The sequence below is a fragment of the Plectropomus leopardus genome, chromosome 23, assembly GCF_008729295.1.
Source record: "Plectropomus leopardus isolate mb chromosome 23, YSFRI_Pleo_2.0, whole genome shotgun sequence".
Taxonomy (NCBI): domain Eukaryota; kingdom Metazoa; phylum Chordata; class Actinopteri; order Perciformes; family Serranidae; genus Plectropomus; species Plectropomus leopardus.
Window position 1 is genome coordinate 16,372,697 of NC_056485.1, and position 12,818 is coordinate 16,385,514.

Sequence of the window (12,818 nt, forward strand, 5' to 3'; positions counted from 1 at the left end):
TTGAATCGGCGGTGCCAACTGGCTGCATCTCCGCCAAAACAGTGTAACTTTAGCTTAATTTTAAGTCTCTTACAGACAAAAATACTCAGGATTTGCCGTTTATGCACCACTTTTTTCGTTCAAACTTCAAACTCGGATCTGTTTTGACGATGGGAGTCTTTTCAGGCGTCGACTACGTGCTAGCTAATGTTAGCTAACATCCCGGCTACATACGGTAAGTTGCGCTTCAAGCTAATGGGCTCCTTCATTTAACTTATATTGTTTTCTTAATCGATAATTATTGTACTGCAACGGTTTAACTAACATTAAACATTTAGATAAGAAACTTCAAATGCACTTCGATTAACGCAGCGGTTACCTCTAGTGTTAGCGTAGTTTACTTGTGCTAGCTAATACATCGCTGCTGCTTACGTGCGACAAACAGTGACTTTAGTTTAATTTTAAGTCTGTTTCTGACAAAAATACCACCGTGATGCTGTTTATGCTCCGCGTTTTCCTTTAAAACGTGTATCTTGAACCTATGATACACGCGATGGGAGTGTTTTTAGGCGTTAAGTATATGCTAGTTAATGTTAGCAAACATCCGGCTAAATGAAGCAAGTTGCTGTTCAAGCTTATTTACTTACTATATTGTTTTCTCGATGATTAAACAACAATGTGAACTTTACACGCAGTTAAATCAAAACGGATCTGTTGCCTTAGTTTTTTGTTAGTTGTTTGTTTATCTCAGTCTTGCTTACTGCTACAGTAATGCCGGATACGCACTACAAACAGTGTAACTTTGGCTCGGTGTAATTCACCTGCAGTCAAAATATCTCAGGATTTTCGTTTGTGCCACACGTTTCTCTTCGAAACTGTGTCCTCTAATCTGTTTATGCGATGGTCGTCTTATTAGGCGTTACATGAATGCTAGCTAATGTTAACGATCACCTCGATACATATGTATGTAAATATATTCAATGCACAGTAAAGGTCAAAGTAAAGGTGAGAATAAAAATGCCCTTTTTAAAGCAACTTGGCCAACTTAACCCTTTGAATCTTGAGGAACTGCCTTGATTTCTGTCAAAGACATGGGGTGCAACTTGCACATAAATACTTGCTAAAAAAGGGTCATTATGAATTGTTTTTCTAGCGTTTTAAAAATTGTGCTTCTCTTTCTGCAGAGTCTGCTCCGTTTTCCCGATAACTTTCCAGCTGCTATGTAGCGCTGCAGACCGGCTGTCCAGTGTCCTCTCCTTGGTGCATAGATCTGTTGTTTTATCGTTTCAATGGGGAAAAGAAAAGACATGATTCACCCCAGGTTTCTCGGTGAGTATATTTAAGATCCAATACCATATATGCAAAATATGCAACCTTACTTTGACTGGTTTCTTCCTGTTTATATTATTTATTTATCTTCATCTCATTGTTGTCATCTTTATATTTTATATTTGTACTCATCACACTTTATATTCCATCTGCAGCTTAGCAGTTTCCCTTGAGATTTATAAAATATTGTATCTTAAAGCTAATGCAAGAGTGCTGTTAAAAAAGTTGAAATGCTAAAACTGTTTTGGAGGTGTTGATTCAACTTTATGGTCATTTTGAAAAAATTTTGCACCAGCTACCAGCCAAATGTTTAAATATGCAAGTGGCTGGTAGATTTTAGAAACGTGAATTTTAATAAACTGGGAACTTAGTATGAAACATTCACTTAATTATACCAACAGCTGGTTCTGGGTTCAGTGTTTAGTTGAGCTGCAATTATGTGCCTCAAGAAAAACTCAAGTCTTATATTTTGTTTATTTTGTTGAAATTTTACATTTGTTGTAAGCAGATGCCAAATAATATCAGTGAAAACTTACATTGTTATTGCATCATATGAATCTGAATCAACACAGGTGCATTTGGATGACAAAACAATTTCACATTTCAGTGTTTCTTGTATTCATTTGTTGCATTTCCCTCGTCCTCTTCAGGTGAAGGCGGCTCCAGCCTGCACAGCATTCACAAGCGGAAACACAAAAAACACAAGAAGCACAAGAGGAAGCACCACAGCTTCGCCGAGGCCCCGGAGCCCGAGCCCGTCGTGGTTCCTCGGCCTCCTCCGCAGCTCCGACTCAAGATCAAACTGGGCGGACAGACGCTGGGGACCAAGAGGTGAGACGGGAGGTAGAAAAGTGGCCGGTTTGTTGGTGAATCAAAGCGTCAGCTGCATCTAAAACGTGTTTCCTGTTGTCTCTTTCAGTGTTCCCACCTTCACGGTTCACCCCGGTGTGGCTGGTCCTCCCTCTCCCTTGATGATAATTAATAATGTTGATGATGATGATGACGATGATGATGATGACGACGATGATGATGAAGACGATGAGCCCTCGGTACCTTTGGAGCAGTATCGGGCCTGGCTGGGTAAGTTAGAAGTACTTCATGCTAAGATCCTACACGTTGATGAAAAATTTAATCCTGTCAGTAAAACGGATTATCTGGGGTTTATTTATTATAATATTGTGACAAATTTATGTTTCCTTTTCTTCGTCTAAATGTTTTGAAAATGACTGAAATTAACTATTAATGCATCCACCCACTTATCAGTGTTTTGTTGTTCCCAGAGGCCGTGTTATTACACATAAACAATTTACTCACCTAATGTTTTTGTTTCTGAATTAACAAGATTATTATCTCAGAATATTAAAGTATTTTTATTTCACAGAAAAAACAACTCTGCTTTTGTTTTTTCTGTACTGAAATAATTTTGTTAATTCTTTATTTTCCAAATAATACATTATTTTGTTAGTCCATGATGCCTTATTAAAGATGGCATTGATAATGGTACAAATGATATTTTTACACATCCATTGAATGATAAACAAAAGCTTTAATATTTGTGATTTTTATCCCATCACTAACCTTTGCACTTGTCAGTAGCACAGTGAATATAAATGAACTTTTTATAACAGTTTTTTCTTATTTGTTGTGTATCAGATGAAGACAGCAACCTGGCCACGTCCCCGATGCCAGACATGGACTCAGACTCCATGTTGGGCGGGCCGGTGGACGAGGAGGAGCGGTGGCTGGATGCTCTGGAGAAGGGAGAGCTCGACGACAACGGAGAGCTGAAGAAGGAGATCGACGAGTCTCTGCTCACAGCCAGACAGGTAAGACAACACTATTTTCTCATGTTTTTAACGCTGGTCAGAGTTCTTAGTGCAAATTTTGACGTCATGACTTGACTTTTTTGTTCTGTTTTATATGACATACCATGCCGTGACTTTTTAAAAGTTTTTTTTTTAAAAAAACGTACATTACTGTGACTTTTTTGTGCTATTTTGAATAACACCATAACAATGACTAATTTTATACTATTTAAAATGACGTGCTATACAATGACTTCTTTATTCTATTTTATATGACATACTATACAGTAACATTTTTTTAACTTTTCTTTACATGATATACTATTTCTACTACTTTTTGTAGTATGACCTTTTTATACGATTTTGAGCGACATGCTATAGTATGACATTTCGGTGTGATTGTTGACCCAATGCTATAGTATGACATTTCGGTGTGATTGTTGACCCAATGCTATAGTATGACATTTTGGTGTGATTGTTGACCCAATGCTGTAGTATGACTTTCTGATGTGATTTTAGACCCAATGATATAGTATGACTTTTAAATGTGATGTTGGACCCAATGCTGTAGTATGACATTTTGGTGTGATTTAAGACCCAATGCTATAGTATGACTTTTTGATGCGATTTTGAACGACATGCTATAGTATGACTTTTTAATGTGATTTTGGACCCAATGCTATAGTATGACATTTTGGTGTGATTGTTGACCCAATGCTATAGTATGACTTTTTGATGCGATTTTGAATCACATGCTATAGTATGACTTTTTAATGTGATTTTGGACCCTGCTATATAGACTCTTTATGATTTTTAAGTATGACATTTTGCAATTTGGACCGACAATGCTATAGTATGACATTTTGGTGTGATTTTAGACCACATGCTATAGTATGACATTTTGGTGTGATTGTCGACCCAGTGCTATAGTATGACATTTTGGTGTGATTGTCGACCCAGTGCTATAGTATGACATTTTGGTGTGATTTTGAACGACATGCTTTATAGTTTGACATTTTGGTATAATTTTAGACCCAGTGCTATAGTATGACTTTTTAATGTGATTTTGGACCAATGCTATAGTATGACTTTTTAATGTGATTTTGGACCCAATGCTATAGTATGACTTTTTAATATGATTTTGGACCCAATGCTATAGTATGATTTTTTGATGCGATTTTGAACAACATGCTGTAGTCTGACTTTTTAATGTGCTTTTGGACCCAATGCTATAGTATGACATTTTGGTGTGATTGTTGACTCAATGCTATAGTATGACATTTTGGTGTGATTGTTGACCCAATGCTATAGTATGACTTTTTAATGTGATTTTGGACCCAATGCTATAGTATGACATTTTTGGTGTGATTGTTGAACCAATGCTATAGTATGACTCTTTAATGCAATTTTGGACCCAATGCTATAGTATGACTTTTTGATGCAATTTTGAACGACATGCTATAGTATGACTTTTTAATGTGCTTTTGGACCCAATGCTATAGTATGACATTTTGGTGCTTTGATTGTTGACATTTTGGTGTGATTGTTGACCCAATGCTATAGTATGACTTTTTAATGTGATTTTGGACCCAATGCTATAGTATGACTTTTTGATGCGATTTTGAACGACATGCTATAGTATGACTTTTTAATGTGCTTTTGGACCCAATGCTATAGTATGACATTTTAGTGTGATTGTTGAACCATGCTTTATAGTATGGACATTTTGTGCGAATTTTGAACAGACCCAATGCTATAGTATGACATTTTAGTGTGATTGTTGACCCAATGCTATAGTATGACATTTTGATGCATTTTTGAACGACATGCTATAGTATGACATTTTTGGTGTGATTTTGACCCAATGCTATAGTATGACTTTTTGATGCGATTTTGAACGACATGCTATAGTATGACTTTTTAATGTGCTTTTGGACCCAATGCTATAGTATGACATTTTTATGTGCTTTTGGACCACATGCTATAGTATGACATTTTGTGTGTGATTGTTGACCCAATGCTATAGTATGACTTTTTTGTGTGATTTTGACCAATGCTATAGTATGACATTTTGGTGTGACCCAATGCTATGTATGACATTTTGGTGCAATTTTGGAGAACATGCTATAGTATGACTTTTTTAATGTGCTTTTGGACCCAATGCTATAGTATGACATTTTGGTGTGATTGTTGACCCAATGCTATAGTATGACTCTTTAATGTGATTTTTGGACCCAATGCTATAGTATGACTTTTTGATGCGATTTTGAAAGACATGCTTTATAGTTTGACATTTTGGTGCAATTTGACCCAATGCTATAGTATGACATTTTATGTGATTTTGACCCAATGCTATAGTATGACCTTTTGATGCGATTTTGAACGACATGCTATAGTATGACATTTTTGGTGTGATTGTTGACCCAATGCTATTGTATGACATTTTGGTGCAATTTGGAGAACATGCTATAGTATGACTTTTTAATGTGCTTTTGGACCCAATGCTATAGTATGACATTTTAGTGTGATTGTTGACCCATGCTATAGTATGACTTTTGATGCGATTTTGAACCACATGCTATAGTATGACTTTTTAATGTGATTTTGGACCCAATGCTATAGTATGACATTTTGGTGTGATTGTTGACCCAATGCTATAGTATGACATTTTGGTGTGATTGTTGACCCAATGCTATAGTATGACTTTTTAATGTGCTTTTGGACCCAATGCTATATATGACATTTTGGTGTGATTGTTGACCCAATGCTATAGTATGACTCTTTAATGTGATTTTGGACCCAATGCTATAGTATGACATTTTTTGATGCGATTTTGAACGACATGCTATAGTATGTGACTTTTTAATGCAATTTTGGACCCAATGCTATAGTATGACATTTTTATGTGCTTTCGATTTTGACCACATGCTATAGTATGACATTTTGGTGTGATTGTTGACCCAATGCTATAGTATGACATTTTGGTGTGATTTGTTGACCCAATGCTATAGTATGACTTTTGATGCGATTTTGACCCGACATGACTTTTTAAGTTTGGACCCATTATGTGCAATTTTGATTGACCCAATGCTATAGTATGACTTTTTAATGTGATTTTGGACCCAATGCTATAGTATGACATTTTTGGTTTGATTGTTGACCCAATGCTATAGTATGACTTTTTAATGTGATTTTGGACAACATGCTATAGTATGACATTTTGGTGTGATTGTTGACCCAATGCTATAGTATGACTTTTTGATGTGTGATTGTTGACCAATGCTATAGTATGACTTTTTTTGTGCTTTTGGACCCAATGCTATAGTATGACATTTTGGTGTGATTGTTGACCCAATGCTATAGTATGACTCTTTAATGTGATTTTGGACCAATGCTATAGTATGACTTTTGATGCGATTTTGAACGACATGCTTTATAGTTTGGCATTTTGGTGCAATTTCAGACCCAATGCTATAGTATGACATTTTTAGTGTGATTGTTGACCAATGCTATAGTATGACATTTTTGATGCGATTTTGAACGACATGCTATAGTATGACTTTTTAATGTGATTTTGACCCAATGCTATAGTATGACTTTATGACATTTTGGTGCTATAATTTTGGAGAACATGCTATAGTATGACATTTTAATGTGATTTTGGACCCAATGCTATAGTATGACATTTTGATGCGATTTTGAACGACATGCTATAGTTTGGCATTTTGGTGTGATTGTTGACCCAATGCTATAGTATGACTTTTTTGATGATGTTGAACCCAATGCTATAGTATGACATTTTGGTGTGATTGTTGACCCAATGCTATAGTATGACCTTTTGATGTGACTTTTTTGAACGAATGCTATAGTATGACATTTTGGTGTGATTGTTGACCCAATGCTATAGTATGACATTTTGGTGTGATTTTGGACCCAATGCTATAGTATGACTTTTTGATGCGATTTTGAACGACATGCTATAGTATGACTTTTTGATGCGATTTTGTGATTGTTGACCCAATGCTATAGTATGACTTTTTGATGCGATTTTGAACGACATGCTTTATAGTTTGGCATTTTGGTGCAATTTCAGACCCAATGCTATAGTATGACATTTTAGTGTGATTGTTGACCCAATGCTATAGTATGACTTTTGATGCGATTTTGAACGACATGCTATAGTATGACTTTTGGTGTGATTGTGGACCCAATGCTATAGTATGACTTTTTGATGCGATTTTGAACGACATGCTTTATAGTCATACTATAGCATTGGGTCCAAAATCACATTAAAAAGTCATACTATAGCATTGGGTCTAGAATTGCACCAATGCTATAGTATGACCTTTTGATGCGATTTTGAACGACATGCTATAGTATGACATTTTGGTGTGATTGTTGACCCAATGCTATTGTATGACATTTTGGTGCAATTTTGGAGAACATGCTATAGTATGACTTTTTAATGTGATTTTGGACCCAATGCTATAGTATGTTATTTCGGTGTGATTGTTGACCCAATGTTAAATCACATCAAAAAGTCATACTATAGCATTGGGTCCAAAATTACATTAAAAAGTCATACTATAGCATGTCGTCCAATTTTGGACGACATGCTATAGTATGACATTTTGGTGTGATTGTTGACCTTTTTTGGACATGTCATATTGTGACATTTGACCTTCTATACTGTGACTTCTTCATGCAGTTTTTAATAACTTGCTACAGTAGAGGCTGAAAAATACCAGTTGCCCTTGAGTGTAGCCAGAAACATGTGTCCCTAACTGTTTTTTCTGTTCTGGTCCTGTTTAGAAAGCTCTGCTTCACAAGCAGCAGAGTCAGCCTCTGCTGGAGCTGCCCATGGGTTACAAGGAGAAAGAGATGACGGCTGAGATGATGCAGAAGCGGGAGGAACGGGCCCGAAAGAGACGACTTCAGGCAGCCAAGAAGGCCGAAGAGAACAAGAACCAGACAATAGAGAGACTGACAAAAACCAGCAAGGCCAAAATCAAAAGCATGAGAGAGAGGAAGTCCAAGCAGAATCAGTGTCCCATGGTCAGGTACAGCGACTCTGTCCAGGGCATGGCCATCTCCTTCCCAACAGGGGTCCCTGCTCCCACCCATGTGCCTCCCCGTCCTCCGCCAGGGGCCCCGATGAACTGTGGAGTCAGCGGCTGCACCAACCTCAAGAAATACTCCTGCTCAAAGACCAGGGTTCCTCTCTGCAGCCTCGAGTGCTATAAGAGGAACCTGCTGCTCGTTCAGAGCACGGCTTAAACTTTAAAGGATGAAAATACTAAAAATAGACGCAGTTTTGTTGGTACAATCTATGTGGTGATGCAATTATGCGCAGAGAAGCTTTGTCAATGTTTTTTCCTGCTGTGACACTGGTTACAATTATGCATATCATATAAACGTCTGTAAATATACAATATTTCTATTTGTGAAGACGACTTAAAATGTTAGGAGAAAGAGCAGAATTATGTAAAAGGTTTTGAAAGAATAAAAGAGGCACTGTTCTTCAATCTCATGTTTTTAAACAAATGACCATACAAAACTGTACATCTGAGACAAATCCAACACTGCATACAATGTGTAATATTTTCTCTGTAAACACTGATGCTGGTCTCACCGGAAAGTCTGGTCTGCGCTATTCAGAGGTAAACACGAAAGTTTCTGAGGTATTCACGAATAGTTCAAATTTTGTCTCTGATTAAAGGGCCAGGCCAAATGAGAGTCTGAAGGCCATCTCCACGGGAACTTCTGCCACGGAGTCATGGAAACACACGTAAAACTCCTGAGGGACAGGCTCGAGCAGCATCCGCCTTACAGATGAGATCGGGATTAGACGAAAGCGCTTAGATTTTGCTGTAATTGCCTGTCATGATTTAAAGCATGTTGATCAAAATATTTAAAAGTTGACATACCCGATGACCCAGTAAGTCATGGTGGGAGCAGCTTTCCTCTGGTCAGTCCAGTTCTCAGGTTTACACTGAAACAGGACCCCATGTTCCTTCACTGGACCCAGACCCCAACCACCACCCTGAGGCCTGTCTGCAGCCCGGCGACCCTGCGAGAGAGATAAAGTACAGTATGTAATCAAAACGATGTCTGTGAAAACGTCATAAAGCAAGTTCTTTGTTGTCCAAAATAGTATTTTTTAATTGTTTTCAACATTTTCAAACATTTTTAGGAGATGTCAAATTTTGACATTTTTGCCTTACTATAGTCTTGGATTTTTGGTCGGATTTTTCGACATGCCAAATTATGCTGTTTTTGGTTCTTTTTGCAACTTTCTTTGCTATGGCGTGTTTTGGCAGGCTATTCTAAGCTGTTTCCAGCTGTTTTTAACAGTTTTTAGGACGTGTCAAATTTTGACATTTTGCCTTACTATAGTCTTGGATTTTTGGTCGGATTTTTCAACATGCCAAATTATGCTTTTTTTGGCTCTTTTTGCAACTTTCTTTGCTATGGCGTGTTTTGGCAGGCTATTCTAAGCTGTTTCCAGCTGTTTTTAACAGTTTTTTAGGACGGGTCAAATTTTGACATTTTGCCTTACTATAGTCTTGGATTTTTGGTCGGATTTTTCGACATGCCAAATTATGCTTTTTTGGACTTTTTTGCAACTTTCTTTGCTATGGCGTGTTTTGGCAGGCTATTCTAAGCTGTTTCCAGCTGTTTTTAACAGTTTTTTAGGACGGGTCAAATTTTGACATTTTGCCTTACTATAGTCTTGGATTTTTGGTCGGATTTTTCGACATGCCAAATTATGCTGTTTTGGACTTTTTTTTGCAACTTTCTTTGCTATGGCGTGTTTTGGCAGGCTATTCTAAGCTGTTTTCAGCTGTTTTTTTAACAGTTTTTAGGACGGGTCAAATTTTGACATTTTGCCTTACTATAGTCTTGGATTTTTGGTCGGATTTTTCGACATGCCAAATTATGCTGTTTTGGACTTTTTTTTGCAACTTTCTTTGCTATGGCGTGTTTTGGCAGGCTATTCTAAGCTGTTTCCAGCTGTTTTTAACAGTTTTGTAGGACGGGTCAAATTTTGACATTTTGCCTTACTATAGTCTTGGATTTTTTGGTCGGATTTTTCGACATGCCAAATTATGCTGTTTTGGACTTTTTTTGCAACTTTCTTTGCTATGGCGTGTTTTGGCAGGCTATTCTAAGCTGTTTCCAGCGGTTTTAAACAGTTTTTAGGAGATGTCAAATTTTGACATTTTTGCCTTACTATAGTCTTGGATTTTTGGTCAGATTTTTCAACATGCCAAATTATGCTTTTTTTTTGGCTCTTTTTGCAACTTTCTTTGCTATGGCGTGTTTTGGCAGGCTATTCTAAGCTGTTTCCAGCTGTTTTTAACAGTTTTTAGGACGGGTCAAATTTTGACATTTTGCCTTACTATAGTCTTGGATTTTTGGTCGGATTTTTCGACATGCCAAATTATGCTGTTTTGGACTTTTTTTTTGCAACTTTCTTTGCTATGGCGTGTTTTGGCAGGCTATTCTAAGCTGTTTTCAGCTGTTTTTTAACAGTTTTTAGGACGGGTCAAATTTTGACATTTTGCCTTACTATAGTCTTGGATTTTTGGTCGGATTTTTCGACATGCCAAATTATGCTGTTTTGGACTTTTTTTTGCAACTTTCTTTGCTATGGCGTGTTTTGGCAGGCTATTCTAAGCTGTTTCCAGCTGTTTTTAACAGTTTTGTAGGACGGGTCAAATTTTGACATTTTGCCTTACTATAGTCTTGGATTTTTGGTCGGATTTTTCGACATGCCAAATTATGCTGTTTTGGACTTTTTTTGCAACTTTCTTTGCTATGGCGTGTTTTGGCAGGCTATTCTAAGCTGTTTCCAGCGGTTTTAAACAGTTTTTAGGAGATGTCAAATTTTGACATTTTTGCCTTACTATTAGTCTTGGATTTTTGGTCGGATTTTTCAACATGCCAAATTATGCTGTTTTGGACTTTTTTTTGCAACTTTCTTTGCTATGGCGTGTTTTGGCAGGCTATTCTAAGCTGTTTCCAGCTGTTTTTAACAGTTTTTAGGACGGGTCAAATTTTGACATTTTGCCTTACTATAGTCTTGGATTTTTGGTCGGATTTTTCGACATGCCAAATTATGCTGTTTTGGACTTTTTTTTTGCAACTTTCTTTGCTATGGCGTGTTTTGGCAGGCTATTCTAAGCTGTTTCCAGCTGTTTTTAACAGTTTTTAGGACGGGTCAAATTTTGACATTTTGCCTTACTATAGTCTTGGATTTTTGGTCGGATTTTTCAACATGCCAAATTATGCTTTTTTTGGCTCTTTTTGCAACTTTCTTTGCTATGGCGTGTTTTGGCAGGCTATTCTAAGCTGTTTCCAGCTGTTTTTTAACAGTTTTTAGGACGGGTCAAATTTTGACATTTTGCCTTACTATAGTCTTGGATTTTTGGTCGGATTTTTCGACATGCCAAATTATGCTGTTTTGGACTTTTTTTTGCAACTTTCTTTGCTTATGCTATGGCGTGTTTTTGGCAGGCTATTCTAAGCTGTTTTCAGCTGTTTTTAACAGTTTTTAGGACGGGTCAAATTTTGACATTTTGCCTTACTATAGTCTTGGATTTTTGCTTGGATTTTTCGACATGCCAAATTATGCTGTTTTGGACTTTTTTTTGCAACTTTCTTTGCTATGGCGTGTTTTGGCAGGCTATTCTAAGCTGTTTCCAGCTGTTTTTAACAGTTTTTAGGACAGGTCAAATTTTGACATTTTGCCTTACTATAGTCTTGGATTTTTGGTCAGATTTTTCAACGTGCCAAATTATGCTTTTTTTGGCTCTTTTTGCAACTTTCTTTGCTATGGCATGTTTTGGCAGGCTATTCTAAGCTGTTTCCAGCTGTTTTTAACAGTTTTTAGGAGATGTCAAATTTTGACATTTTGCCTTACTATAGTCTTGGATTTTTGGTCGGATTTTTCGACATGCCAAATTATGCTGTTTTTGGTTCTTTTTGCAACTTTCTTTGCTATGGCGTGTTTTGGCAGGCTATTCTAAGCTGTTTCCAGCGGTTTTAAACAGTTTTTAGGAGATGTCAAATTTTGACATTTTTGCCTTACTATAGTCTTGGATTTTTGGTCGGATTTTTCAACATGCCAAATTATGCTTTTTTGGACTTTTTTGCAACTTTCTTTGCTATGGCGTGTTTTGGCAGGCTATTCTAAGCTGTTTCCAGCTGTTTTTAACAGTTTTTAGGACGGGTCAAATTTTGACATTTTGCCTTACTATAGTCTTGGATTTTTGGTCGGATTTCTCAACATGCCAAATTATGCTTTTTTTTGGCTCTTTTTGCAACTTTCTTTGCTATGGCGTGTTTTGGCAGGCTATTCTAAGCTGTTTCCAGCTGTTTTTAAACAGTTTTTTAGGACGGGTCAAATTTTGACATTTTGCCTTACTATAGTCTTGGATTTTTGGTCGGATTTTTCGACATGCCAAATTATGCTGTTTTGGACTTTTTTTTGCAACTTTCTTTGCTATGGCGTGTTTTGGCAGGCTATTCTAAGCTGTTTCCAGCTGTTTTTTAACAGTTTTTGTAGGACGGGTCAAATTTTGACATTTTGCCTTACTATAGTCTTGGATTTTTGGTCGGATTTTTCGACATGCCAAATTATGCTGTTTTTGGTTCTTTTTGCAACTTTCTTTGCTATGGCGTGTTTTGGCAGGCTATTCT

The 12,818-nt window shown here is 37.0% G+C and overlaps 2 protein-coding genes across 2 annotated transcripts in view; one reads left to right on the forward strand and one right to left on the reverse strand.

Annotated features, from left to right (window-relative positions):
* On the forward strand, positions 1 to 8,638 carry ino80b (INO80 complex subunit B). The gene is made up of 6 exons (XM_042512732.1): positions 1 to 214; positions 1,164 to 1,308; positions 1,959 to 2,139; positions 2,228 to 2,388; positions 2,962 to 3,134; positions 7,926 to 8,638. The coding sequence occupies exons 2-6, from the start codon at positions 1,269 to 1,271 to the stop codon at positions 8,388 to 8,390; spliced, it is 1,020 nt and encodes a 339-aa protein (XP_042368666.1). The 5' UTR covers positions 1 to 214; positions 1,164 to 1,268; the 3' UTR covers positions 8,391 to 8,638.
* Positions 8,639 to 8,653: 15 nt separating this feature from the next.
* The window catches only part of intu (inturned planar cell polarity protein), a 35,693-nt gene continuing 31,528 nt past the window's right edge, over positions 8,654 to 12,818 (reverse strand). The window contains exons 16-17 of the mRNA XM_042512731.1: positions 9,041 to 9,183; positions 8,654 to 8,938 (exon numbers count right to left, since the gene is read on the reverse strand). Coding sequence (XP_042368665.1) covers positions 8,827 to 8,938; positions 9,041 to 9,183 — 255 coding nt within the window. The 3' untranslated portion in view covers positions 8,654 to 8,826. The remainder of the gene's footprint in view (positions 8,939 to 9,040; positions 9,184 to 12,818) is intronic.

Excerpts from the sequence above, each read along its gene's own strand:
- ino80b (XM_042512732.1), top strand. The coding sequence starts at position 1,269 with ATGGGGAAAAGAAAAGACATGATTCACCCCAGGTTTCTCG. Across the intron at positions 2,140-2,227 it reads CAGACGCTGGGGACCAAGAG|TGTTCCCACCTTCACGGTTC; the intron begins GTGAGACGGGAG and ends TGTCTCTTTCAG. Across the intron at positions 2,389-2,961 it reads GCAGTATCGGGCCTGGCTGG|ATGAAGACAGCAACCTGGCC; the intron begins GTAAGTTAGAAG and ends GTTGTGTATCAG.